This window comes from Tamandua tetradactyla, chromosome 25, assembly GCF_023851605.1.
Source record: "Tamandua tetradactyla isolate mTamTet1 chromosome 25, mTamTet1.pri, whole genome shotgun sequence".
In the NCBI taxonomy this organism is placed as follows: domain Eukaryota; kingdom Metazoa; phylum Chordata; class Mammalia; order Pilosa; family Myrmecophagidae; genus Tamandua; species Tamandua tetradactyla.
In genome coordinates this window covers 36,171,964-36,184,483 of record NC_135351.1, presented here as the reverse complement: position 1 = coordinate 36,184,483, position 12,520 = coordinate 36,171,964, and the positions used below count along the sequence as shown (strand labels likewise).

At 39.2% G+C, this 12,520-nt stretch overlaps 1 protein-coding gene across 1 annotated transcript in view; it reads right to left on the bottom strand.

The window, feature by feature from the left end:
* Positions 1 to 11,059, bottom strand: part of PDE7B (phosphodiesterase 7B) — a 297,021-nt gene extending 285,962 nt beyond the window's left edge. The window contains exon 1 of the mRNA XM_077144099.1: positions 10,695 to 11,059. Within this exon, the coding sequence (XP_077000214.1) occupies positions 10,695 to 10,715 (21 nt within the window). The 5' untranslated portion in view covers positions 10,716 to 11,059. The remainder of the gene's footprint in view (positions 1 to 10,694) is intronic.
* Positions 11,060 to 12,520: the final 1,461 nt, after the last annotated feature.

The following is a 12,520-nucleotide window of genomic DNA, read 5'->3' as shown; positions in this document are numbered from 1 at the left end:
GATAGAACCAAAATGCCCCTTCCGCAGAATGGATAAATCAGTTGTTGTATATTGAGATAATGAAACACTATGTAATAATGAAAATGAACAAAACACACCTATATCCACAACTTAATACTGCCTCAGGCCAAAACTTCTCAAGTTTGCAGTGCAATATCCGTCCACTGGGAACACATTTAAAATGAAATAATAATGACTCCATATACTTTGACATTCTTTAAAAGAAACACACTGAATAGATAGCTTTACACTTTTAAGAGATTATTTTGTTTCACATAAAATTTCTTAAATTTTTTCTGACATTCTTAGAATGATTAAAATAGATTTTTAAACATAATGTATTTTAAGTTTATAAAAACAATAATTGACATCAGAAAAGTAGGCATTGACACTATATCCTAATTCTATTAGCTGTAATTTCTCTGAGCCTTAACGTCTTTGTCTTTAAAATGGGTATAACCAATTCTCACCTAACAGGAATGTACTAAGAAGGAGTGACATGACATTTGTGTTATGAAATAACTAAGTTACATAATTAGATTTAAAAGTCAGTCCATTTGCAAACTAAGTAAATCCTAGAGATTTTAGAGCCTAACAGTACTCTAACTTCAAATTTACATTTTAGAATTTGAAAGGCAAAAAATGTTAAATGACTTGCCCGATATATTACTTGCGGTAAGACTAGCCTCTGGAACTTGAACTTGGAGCTTTATGTTACAAGCTCAGTGCTCCTTACAGAAAGTTTGATCCTCATTTTGTTTCTGCCTTCCATTCTCTCCCTTCACTTAAAATAATCAAACTGAATTTTTAAAAATTATGTATTATTGCATTGAATTCAATAAATGCACTCCATTTACTTCCTTTTAATGATTCACAATTAATGGAGACAAAATATTTTTAAGCAGGCTATGCTTCCCAGCTCACTGCTTGTTGGCACAAATCCCATATTAAAAACTTCTAATGTATCTTCAAGTTTGAGGAAGATTTTGCCCTCACTCTCTCATACACCCATACAAGGACATTTGAGGGCAACACAGTCAATAAAAAAGAAGATAATACTTCTCAATTTTTTAACTTATAAATCACTGAATTATTTTGATAACACTTGAATCTTTAAATTATTACAAGGGATTTCTAGAGAAAACTTTAGAACATTGGTTCTGGTGATTCAAAACAAATACATCACACAAATTCCCATCTTTTTTTATGTCCCTCTCTTTTGCTTTATTTTAACTTAAAGTGTATTCCGTACTCTAATCACAGTAATATAGGTCTAGAAAAATGGAAAATAAAGATGACTAAAAAATTAAAATGGCTAATACTTGCAATTTCCAAATAAAACTAAAAGCAAAATCAAAATGGAATTTTTGTATTATTGAAAAGGCAAGAACACTGATCTTAAAGACATGGAAATATACTATAATTCTATTGCACAGTAAACAACTTTTCTCATAGATTTAATGACCTTTTTCTAAATCAAGGCATTCTTTAGGGCTCCGTCCTGCCGCAGCGTCTCCTGTTATGAGAGCGCTCTCCACACTTGTGTGAATGGCTGGGTCTTTCATGTGGCTAGACACAGCTGGCAAGTGGCATAATGAGAAAAGGAAATGAAGATTTCCTTTTTTTTTTTTCCCTTTCCTCCTGGAAAACCCAGAAATGTATAAATCATATTCCAATGGAAGAAACATGGGTTTCTTATATTACTGTAGGAACTGCACATCTTAACTTAAATTGTGTTTGCTCCTCTCTCATGACTAAAGGACGTTAACAGTGTATATTTACTTTGCAATTCTGTCCGTGACGTGCGGTTTCCCTAAACACTGTAAGAATATATATACATTTCGTATATTTAATTAATTTGAAGAATTAGACCTTATTGAAAATCAAGTTAAAAGCTGTAAAATATGTATGTTCACTTTGTGGAAAAAGTTCGCAGATGGTTGGCGTGTACCAGTCAGCAAGCTTTCTTAGACAGGCATTGCAGCTGGAAGGAATGAAGTTGGGTGTCAACTCATTTTATACCTGAGGATACTGGTGCTTGGAGATGCTCAGAGTTACTCAAGCTGGAGTGATGGTATCTGTTTTCTCACTCTGAACCTCCTACTTCCATGCTCACTGAGCTCCCCAGAAGTGTGGATGGGTCTTGGAAGAGATTCAATAAGGAGCGAAGGAAGAAGGAACAATGCAGGAATTAACAAAGCAGATGAGAACTCTTTTCTCATTTACTTTCTGATTTTGGCCTCAACTTAAATTTTTGCAAGTTAATAAGCCAATGTCAGTGTTTTCCCTATAATGAATTTACAAAGGGAAACTTGAACAATTCTAAGGGATATACTTGTTCTATTTCTTGACGTAAGTCTTATTCCTATCCTTTCTGCTGAGTCCTCCACCCAGAGGTAACCAATGTTAAGTTTTTTGTATGTGAACTTCCAGAAATTTTCTATTAGTGCATGTGGAAGTGTATGTGCATTTATACAAATGGTAATGTAGCATAGTTTTTTTTTTCACTTAGTATTTCTTGAACATCCTTCCTGATTTGTGCATGTAAATCTACCTCCTCCTCTTAAGTACTGTACTGCATGGATAAAGAAATGTGTTCAACAATTCACCTACTGATGAATTTAGGTAGCTTCTGATTGTTAATGTATTACAAACAATGCCAAAATAAACATAATTACATATGTTCTTAGCCAAGAATTTCTAGCATCAAAAAGTTTGTAAAACATTTACTATTTGGTAACATTAGATATCAAGGTTTGACCAACTCAGGCACACAGTAGCCTCCTCATCTCTAGACCTGAACTCATGGAAATTTACTTCTCATATCAGGGCTCACCCTGGGCCCCACATCTCATCCCAAGGAAAAGGATATGGTTCTGAGTGCTCAAAAGTCTTAAATATCCGGGGGTGCAAGGATAGTTCAGTGGTAGAATTCTCACCTGCCATGTGGGAGACCTGGGTTGAATTCCTGGCCCATGAACTTCCCAAACAAACAAACAAGCAAACAAACAAAAAAACAACCAAATAAAAATTCAGCAAATGGTGCTGCAATAATGGGATGCTCACACGGAAAAAGAATGAAATGTGACCCCCACCGTACACCATACCAAAAAAAAGTCTTAAATATCTGTCACTGTATTTAAATACCTTTTTTGAAAAGAATCCCTTCAATATGCGTGTGGAGCAGAGGGTAGTAATGATGGTCATGTAGAAAGGATAATTCTATATTTATAACTTAAACGTTATTTTTGACAATGTAAAACACAGAATATTAGTAAGAAAAAAGTATGAGCCAAAATTTTAATGAAAAGTTGTACATATATTCATGGACCACTAGAAAACAAAAACTAAAACAAACGTTACCTATCTTTAGCATAGTGGAACCCATCAAAATCTCATTACCAATTACAAATAACAAAAAGAAAGACAAGAGGGAAAGAAGGAAAGTGGAAAGAAAGCTGGGAAGGAGGGAAAAGAAACTTCAAATGTATTACATATAAACTTTTTTTACTGGTATATTGTCTTAAGGCTATTATTTTCACGTTCTATATAGTATGCAAATAAATGCATAAAGCACCCATAAAAGGATTTAAAGTATCAAAATATTGAGGTATTACAGAAAAGTGTTAAGAATTATCTATTGCTTAATAGATTTTGTGCACCCAAGGTTTATTTGAAACACCAAACCCTGCTCCCCCTCTGTGCCTGGGCTGTGACTGGGAGCCTTTCCCAGAGCAGATGACAGCAGAACCCCCTAACTGAGCCATGTGGGCCCTGCCTTGTGGGCTCTGCATTAGAGACCTGTGTCAAACCCCACCCTAGAGGGGGCAATCCCAGCAAACCTCAGCTCAGGCACTCCATGGAAAACCAACGTTCCTAAAAAGTTTCTTCTAAGGACACCCTGCTTAGTTATCAACACATTTTCATTTGTTCTCTTAAAGAAATGAGAATTAGAGTTAAAGAGCCAATAAGCGACATAATATAGAAAATCTAGGACGGGGTGGGCACTTGTCCAGTAACACAGAGGCCCCAGCTACAACAGACAAAAACCACTTTGTTTACTGTCTCAGACGCTGTACAGCCTGGGATCTAAGAGACATGGGGCAAGGGTAGGTGATAATTCCAGGAGACTGATAGTTCTCTGGGGAGTAATTCTCCAAAATCCTCAGCCTTGTTTTCTTTACTCAAGAAGGGTGAATTTATGTGAATTTGAGCAGCCTCTAAAGGCAAGCTATAAAGGGAAGTGGTGGAAATAAGGACGCGAGGGGTGGAAGAATGAAAACAAATGCATGCTGTTGATTCAGCGTTACTCTCAGGGTAAATCATGGACTATGGAAAGGGAAAAGCATCTACTAGAAGTCTTCCAACAGCCTCACTTTAAATATGAGGAAACTGAGGCTTCAGCATATAAGAAATTTGCCGTTAAGTCACACAAGTGCTGTGCAGATGTTCTGAGCTGCTTGGGGGTTCTCCTGGTAATCAGCCACTTCCCACTGAGGTTTCAGCCCTTCACAGCTTATGACCCGCTCTTGCCTGTGCCAAATGGCAGCTGGGACCAGGGGCTGCTGTCAGAGCTCCCTCAGGACTCTGTTTTCCATAATTCCTCATGGTTCTAGACTCGAGTGATGGTGAAGATGCCAACACATTGTTTCAGTTCACCATCTTAGGCACAGGCAGCATTAATCCACCTGTGGGGGAGCTTTGGCCCTCTTTAACACATTATATATATATAATGTGTTAAATATATATATATATTATTTTTACTTTTTTTATTAAAAAAATTAACAAACAAAACATTAAGATATCATTCCATTCTACATATACAATCAGTAATTCTTAATATCATCATCACAGTTGCATATTCATCATTTCTTAGAACATTTGCATCGATTTAGAAAAAGAAATAAAACCATAACAGAGAAAAAAAGATTATACAGAAATCACAGAAGACCTAAATAGATGGAAGGGCATACCGTGTTCATGGATTGGAAGACTAAATATAGTTAAGATGTCAATTCTACCTAAATTGATTTACAGATTCAACGCAATACCAACCAAAATCCCAACAACTTACTTTTCAGAAATAGAAAAACCAATAAGCAAATTTATCTGGAAGGGCAGGGTGCCCCGAGTTGCTAAAAGTATCTTGCGGAAAAAAACACGAAGCTGGAGGTTTCACGCTGCCTGACTTTAAGGCATATTATGAAGCCACAGTGGTCAAAACAGCATGGTACTGGCATAAAGATAGATATATTGACCAATGGAATTGAACAGAGTGCTCAGATATAGACCCTCTCATCTATGGACATTTGATCTTTGATAAGGCAGTCAAGCCAACTCACCTGGGACAGAACAGTCTCTTCAATAAATGGTGCCTAGAGAACTGGATATCCATATGCAAAAGAATGAAAGAGAACCCGTATCTCACACCCTATACAAAAGTTAACTCAAAATGGATCAAAGATCTAAACATTAGGTCTAAGACCATAATACAGTTAGAGGAAAATGTAGGGAGGTATCTTATAAATCTTATAATTGGAGGCGGTTTTATAGACCTTACACCTAAAGCAAGAGCACTGAAGAAAGAAAGAAAGAAATGGGAGCTCCTCAAAATCAAACACTTTTGTGCATCAAAGAACTTCATCAAGAAAGTAAAAAGACAGCCTACACAATGGGAGACAATATTTGGAAACGATATATCACATAAAGGTCTAGTATCCAGAATTTATAAAGAGATTGTTCAACTCAACAACAAAAAGACAGCCAATCCAATTACAAAATGGGAAAAAGACTTGAACAGACACTTCTCAGAAGAGGAAATACAAATAGCCAAAAGGCACATGAAGAGATAGATGCTCAACTTCCTTGGCCATTAGAGAAATGCAAATCAAAACCACAATGAGATATCATCTCACACCCACCAGAATGACCATTATCAACAAAACAGAAAATGACAAATGCTGGAGAGGATGTGGAGAAAGAGAACACTTATTCACTGCTGTTGGGAATGTCAAATGGTGCAACCACTGTTTAACATTATATTTTTAAAGAATACTGTGCTGGTTTGAATCTGTTATGTATCCCAGAAAAGACTATGTATTTCTTATTTTCTTGGCTTTTACAATAGGTATTTATTTGCTTACAAGCTTACAGTTTTGAGGCCATGAAAATGTCCAAATTAAGGCATCATCAGGGTGATGCTTTCTTCCCAAAGACCAGCTGCTGGCAATTCTGGACTCCTCTGTCACATGGCAAGGTACATGGTGGCATCTGCTGGTCTCTCTCTTTTCATCTGGGTTTTGATACTTTTAGCTTCTGGCTTCCAGGGCTTTTCTCTTAGCTTCTGTGGCTTTCTCTCTATAAGACTATATATTTTAATCCATTCTTGTGGGGCAGACTAGTTTTGGGTTGGACCTTTTGATCAGGTTCTTTCCATGGAGAGGTGACCCACTCTTTTACTGGAGTCCTTTAAGAGAGCTCATGGAGAGAGGGAGAGCTTAGATACAAATGCCCTGGGAGAAACAAGCAAGGACCAATAGGCCCAGAGACATTTTTGGAGAGAAGGACCAGGAGACATTGCCATCTACCTTCCCATGTGGCAGAGGAAACTCGGATGCCAGCAGCCTTTCCTGAGAGAAGGTATCTTCCTCCTGAAGACTTAATTTGGACATTTTCACGGCCTTAGACTGTAAATTTTTAACCTAATAAATTTCCATTGAAAAACCCAACCCATTTCTGGTATATTACATTCTGGCAGCTTTAGCAAACCAAAACAAACACCACTACAAATATATTATTTGAAAAGGACTGCAAGGTCTTGAATTGGTCATATTAAAGAGAACAATAATAAAGAATAAATATCTATAAAGATGTAGAATAGAGCATTTTTTCTTTGAATTCCAAATTGCATAGGTTACCTCTTCTAGGCCACCTTCCCTCATTATCACCTTCCTTTCAAATTTCTCCTCCTTTCATTCCTCCATTTCTCCACAAAGACTCCACTTGTTTGTCTCTATGTTCAAACAATATAAACTGCGGGAAGCTGGGATTCCTAGCTGACCTACATTTTCATTCACTTCACCTGAACTGGCATGGTGCTGGACCCAGAGAAAGCATACAATCATGTTTTACGACTAAAGGTCTGACACTTCCACATTTATGTCTAAAGGGAGTTTAAACACAAACACTCCCTGTGGTGGATGGGATTGTGCTCCGGGTTTTGACACGTCCTTGGTCTCTTCAAGGTGCTACTTCAGCTAAGGGATGGCCCAATGGAATGAGATTGGACTTTAATCTGGATTGCTGGAGTCCTTTATAAGCAGAGTGAGAGTCCGAGGGAGAGAGAAGTCACGGGGAGCAGCCAGGAGCCGGAAGTCAACAGAATCCGGAAGAGAAAAAAGACGCCTGCCATGTGCATTGCCACGTGATGGAAAAACCAAGGCACCCCAAAGATGGCGAGTGAGCTGGAAGATACTGACCATGGGAGGAAGCAAACCTTCTAGCCTCTGAAACATGAGCCAATCAATTCCTGTTGCTTAACCCCACCCATTGTGTTGTATTTTAGCAGCCAGGCAACTAAAACCCACCCCAATTAAGAATAAGAATGATATAAAAAGTATGGACCTAAAAGGACATTAGAAATAACTCAGTGCCAGCAGCTCCTTTTACAGAGGAGGAAACTAAATCCAGTGCACCCAGCTAGTGAGAGTCAATGAGCACGCCTGCCCCAGTCCACCCACTCTGTCTGCTTCGTCGTTTAGTACACTCCATCCAATTGACCTATAAATACAAACAAACTCGTCTGGACACTGAAAGGATTCTTGGGAAAGCAGGAACATATAAATACCTTAATGATATATCAGAACTTTGACATATTTTCACCCTCTGGATTCAAATCTCGAACGATGCCAGGATGTAGAAGTTTCCTACATCTCTTTTTCCCCCGTCCCCCCACCCCCAAATTTCCACATCAACCACTTCCAATACTGCTAATTTACCAAGCAGGTAACATGTCACAAATCGAAGTGAGGATGTGACAAACCCACCCAAGATACTTGGAAAAGCCATTGGTGCTGACCCCAAGGCCACTCCTAGATGGACCACTGGCACGCCCCGAGCAACATTCCAGGGAGAAAAGGAAAGTGGTAGGGACGAGGCACAGATGAAAGATGCCTCACCCTGTTCTAGGGACCTGGTAAATTCCCAAATGCCAAATCCCTGCTTCCTCAGAGACACCTGCCTATAGATGGGAGATTTTCACGTGTCTGGAGATTTCTCTGGAGATACACCAACTAAGTTCACAGGATGGTGGACTCTCTGGGTAAGAATTTCTGTATCTAGAGGATCCCCCACTAAGTAACTCAGACCTCAGCAATGGAAGCCGAACCTCTCCGAATACCTTTTAGCAACTACATATAGGTCCTGAATTTTATTCTGATACTTAATCTAGACAGTTCTTTTTAACATAATGAATCCTTTTAGTTTTGCTTGGATTAGTTTACCACTTAATAAATTCCTTCCAACACGATGTTCTGTGAGTCAACAAGCAGCTCCCCCTGTGATTTGAGCCTGAATAACAACAAATGAGACTTTGGAAGATTAATTACTAGGCAGAGGTATTTTCCAGGAGGTACGTTCCTACTCCGAGGACACTTGGTCGTTTTACTTTCATGTCTGTTTGGGATAAGACATCTTTTGACTAAAATGGCACATGAAAATTTGGAATGTCCTCCTCTGTACATTAATGTATTGATTTCTTGATTATATTTTAGGCTGGACTGACACCAAAAATATATTTCAAAGACAGGTGAAAATGATGGGTATGAAAATGATGAGCATTTACAATACAGGAAGGGTAGCAAATTCTCATCAAACATTTTAACTAGATGTTTACTGAGAACCAGCAATGGGCATTAAAAGATGAACCTGGTATAATTTTCCTTAAGTAGATGCCTACCTCTGTCATATCTTAGATTTTCTCACCCTTGCCCTAAGTAACTTGATTTAAAAAAATATTTCTCCCAGCGGATTTGCTGACATTAGTCACCAATCATTTTTGTCTCCTGTTTTTCAGAGGAGTGAGTACATTCTGAAAGCAGGCAGACCACAGTATTATGTAAACCTCTTCTTAAAAGAAGATACAGGTTTGGAGTTGCTACTAGGAAAAACTTCACTTTAGGCTTTTACTTGATGCAAAAAGTGACTTCATTTTATTAGAGAAGATGCCAATCAAGACATAAGTACTGACACCCGTCTTTGTTTCACCAGACAGTTAAAAAAAAAAAAACATAAAACAGAGGAAATGGAGGAGCTGCAGTTATGCATTTGCAATACACAAAGTCCTTGTTTTCCCACCAGGAGCTGCAGAAAAGTGATTGTCCATTCACAGCACATCCTCTGCATTTCAGAGCTAATATTTTTGCAGTTCTTAACTTAGTACATCACAGTCTCATGCAGTTAATTTTGTTAACTCCTAGAAATGCATTCTGTGTTTGAAACCTTGCTTAATATCACTGCTAACATGACCCAGTTTTAAAGATTTCTGGTGCTCAATGTTGAGAATAGGAACTTTAAAAAAAATCAAGTAAGAAATTTTGGAAGCAGAGTAATGGCTTCAAATAATCCTATCTTGTTTGCAATTGCATAACTTTGAGAAAGGTAATAAGAAAACTGGCCACCATATATTGAATGATTTTTAGCAGAGTCCCCCTTAACACATAATAATAATGAACCATTCAAGATGCCAGCCTTGCAATGAACTGTCCTGCTTCCACTAGCATTTGGCCTGCTTACTGTATATGAACGCATCAGCTTTCCTTCCTGAGCAGAGAGATTTACTCTGACATTGCAATCATCACTCTGGGCAGAACACACAAACAGAATCTATAGATCATTAATTAGCACCAGGCTTGTTCACTTAACTCCCTAATTAAATATCTTACTCTGCATTCAACTATTGTAGGAAAAGGTAATTAGCACACTTGCAGCAATATGAAGGGAGTTTTTATTTTCCTTTATACAAAATAGAAATCGCAGTTCTTCCAACTCAATACTTGCATGTCCCCTGTTGATTCCGAATTCCAACACATGTTTTTTGTTAAGTACAAAAAGGTGATAAAGTGAATTTCCCCCCAGAATTCATTTTTCTAACACACCTTCTATAGGTCTGTCTATCTTCAATCCCATTACCAGCTTCTTCCCCTCTTTCCACTAATTTCTTCTAGTCTGATATCAGCAACAAAACAAACTGAAGAAAATACCTTATTTTCTTCTTTCCTCTTTCACAACCTCCACAGCAACTCTTTTACTGACATTTCCCTATCCCGTCCCACCAAAAATGAAAATGGCCCAACTCTAAGATTTACATTGGAGAAGAAATATTGCATTCATTAAGAAAAAAAAAAAAAAAGCCTTGCTCAGTGAGTCCTCAAAGTATGGTGAGAATGGCTGGAGTTTCTCATTAATAGTTGGAATGAAACCCTGTTGCCTTTCAACGGTTAATTCAAGGTAAGTGATAATATTTAGTCAGTTCAAAAGCTGGTTGCTATAGTAACCATCACAGACCAACATATATATATGTGTGTGTATATATGTACACATATATACAGGTTCATTTAAAATAAAAATCCTGCCATCTCTCTGTGATTTGCTGTCTCAAGAGAAATTAGCTGGCCACTTAGATTTGTTGTACATACCTCAACCATTAAACAAGACATTTAACCATAGCGGCAGTTCTGTGACCTTTGAATGCCGTGAAATCTCTGAGCCGTGCTGCCAGTTCATGAAGACTTGTGCTGCAGAATCCAGCAACTTCATCCAGGATTAGGAATATAATTAAGTGAAAAAAAAAAAAAAGGAAAAGAAAAAAAAAAGAGAGAGAGAGAGAGAAAGAAGGAAACACCAGGGCGCTCAGAGAGCCAGAGAAGGAAGGAAGGTAGAGGAGAGGTCCCCTCCGGCTGAGGACACCACTTTTCCCCGGACGGGGCCGAGCCCGGTCGGCCGCGGGGCTGGGAGGCGCTGTCAGTTGCCACAGGCAAAGGAAAGGGAGACCAATCGGCTCCCAGCCTGGCTGCTTACTGGAGCGCAGCCTTTTCTGTTTCTGTTTCCTCATTTCCAGAGTGACGTCAAAGGGTTTAGTTTTTCCTCTGCATGTGCTATTAATTTTAAAGTCCCTGGACCATGGGGAAAATAGGCTGGTGCTTAGCTTGGGCACCCCAATCTCCGGGCAGCCGAAGAAACAAGTTCTATATTCAGGAATACGTTTGCAAATTGTGTTCTCCAGCTGGCAGCTACGAGTATCTGCCGAACAAATAAACATCAAGGAACTAAAATAATGGCAGCATGATATAGATCCTTTCCGTATGTGAGCGTATGGACAGCTGCCCACCTCACAGCTGTTACTTATTTTTTAACTGAATTGATTTTACCCGCACCTAAAATAAGCTGTTAATTGATCTTTATAGCCATGGATGCAGAACTGTGCGAATGAGCTGGTGAACCACAGTACGTACGGGGAAAAATAGAAAGCACATGTCACTTGATGCAGCTGATCCCTGCTTTCCTCTCTTCCCTCCTGCTTCACTGTGCAGCCCCTGGAATTTTCCTGCTGGGGACGCCCCTCCTGCAGCATCTGACAGGGCTTCATTTAAGAAACCGGGATCAAACGGTGCCAGGCACGCTGCCTGTGGAGTCAGCACGTCCTCTCCCAAAGTGCAGGAGGTCCGGTTATTTAGGGGTACTTTCTCAACCAGGGGCCCAACTCATCCTTGGATTTCTCTGCACACTCTGGAAAATCTCAGGGGTGACCGTCTGTTGTTTTTTGCCTCCGCCATACCCTCCCCAACCCCAGTATTCTGCTAACAAAATCTCTTTTCTCCTTTTAGAAACTTTTCTTCCTCTATCTTTGGTTTAATTTGCCTCCCCTCCCCCCCCAGAAGGGGGCATGTGACCCAACTGGCCAATCACAGCTCGGCACTGCTCTGGCTCCAGAAAATATCCAAGGTGAAGACACAAGACTCAACAACGGCCAGAGTCCTTTTTCGAAGATTAATATTTACTTTTTGAGAAAGAAGGTCTTTATGTCTCTCTAAGATTCTAGGTGCTGGGGATAAGGAAGCCCAGAGTTGTTGGGGTTCATTTTTGGTGTGGACAATAAAGCGGTGAACAAAACATGTTGACTGCTCCATGGAGTTTTGACAGACGATGAAAATAGGTAAACACATAACGCCAGGTGGTAGCAAAAACTTAGAAACGAAGGTTAAGGGGACAACGTCATGTGTGTGAGCGTTTGGGTGTGCCTATGTGTAAATCTGTGTGCATTTGAAAGTGCATGTGTGTGCAGATGTGTTGAGAATGTGTGTGTGAGCATGTGTTTGAGTGGGAGTGTGTGTGCATGCACATGCTATTTTAGGTGGGGTGGCAAGGGAAGCACTCAGATAAAGCATCTTTGAGGGTGTCCTGGATGAGGCCAAGAAGTAGGTCATGTGACCCGCTGCATTCTAGGCTGAGGAAACCATATCAA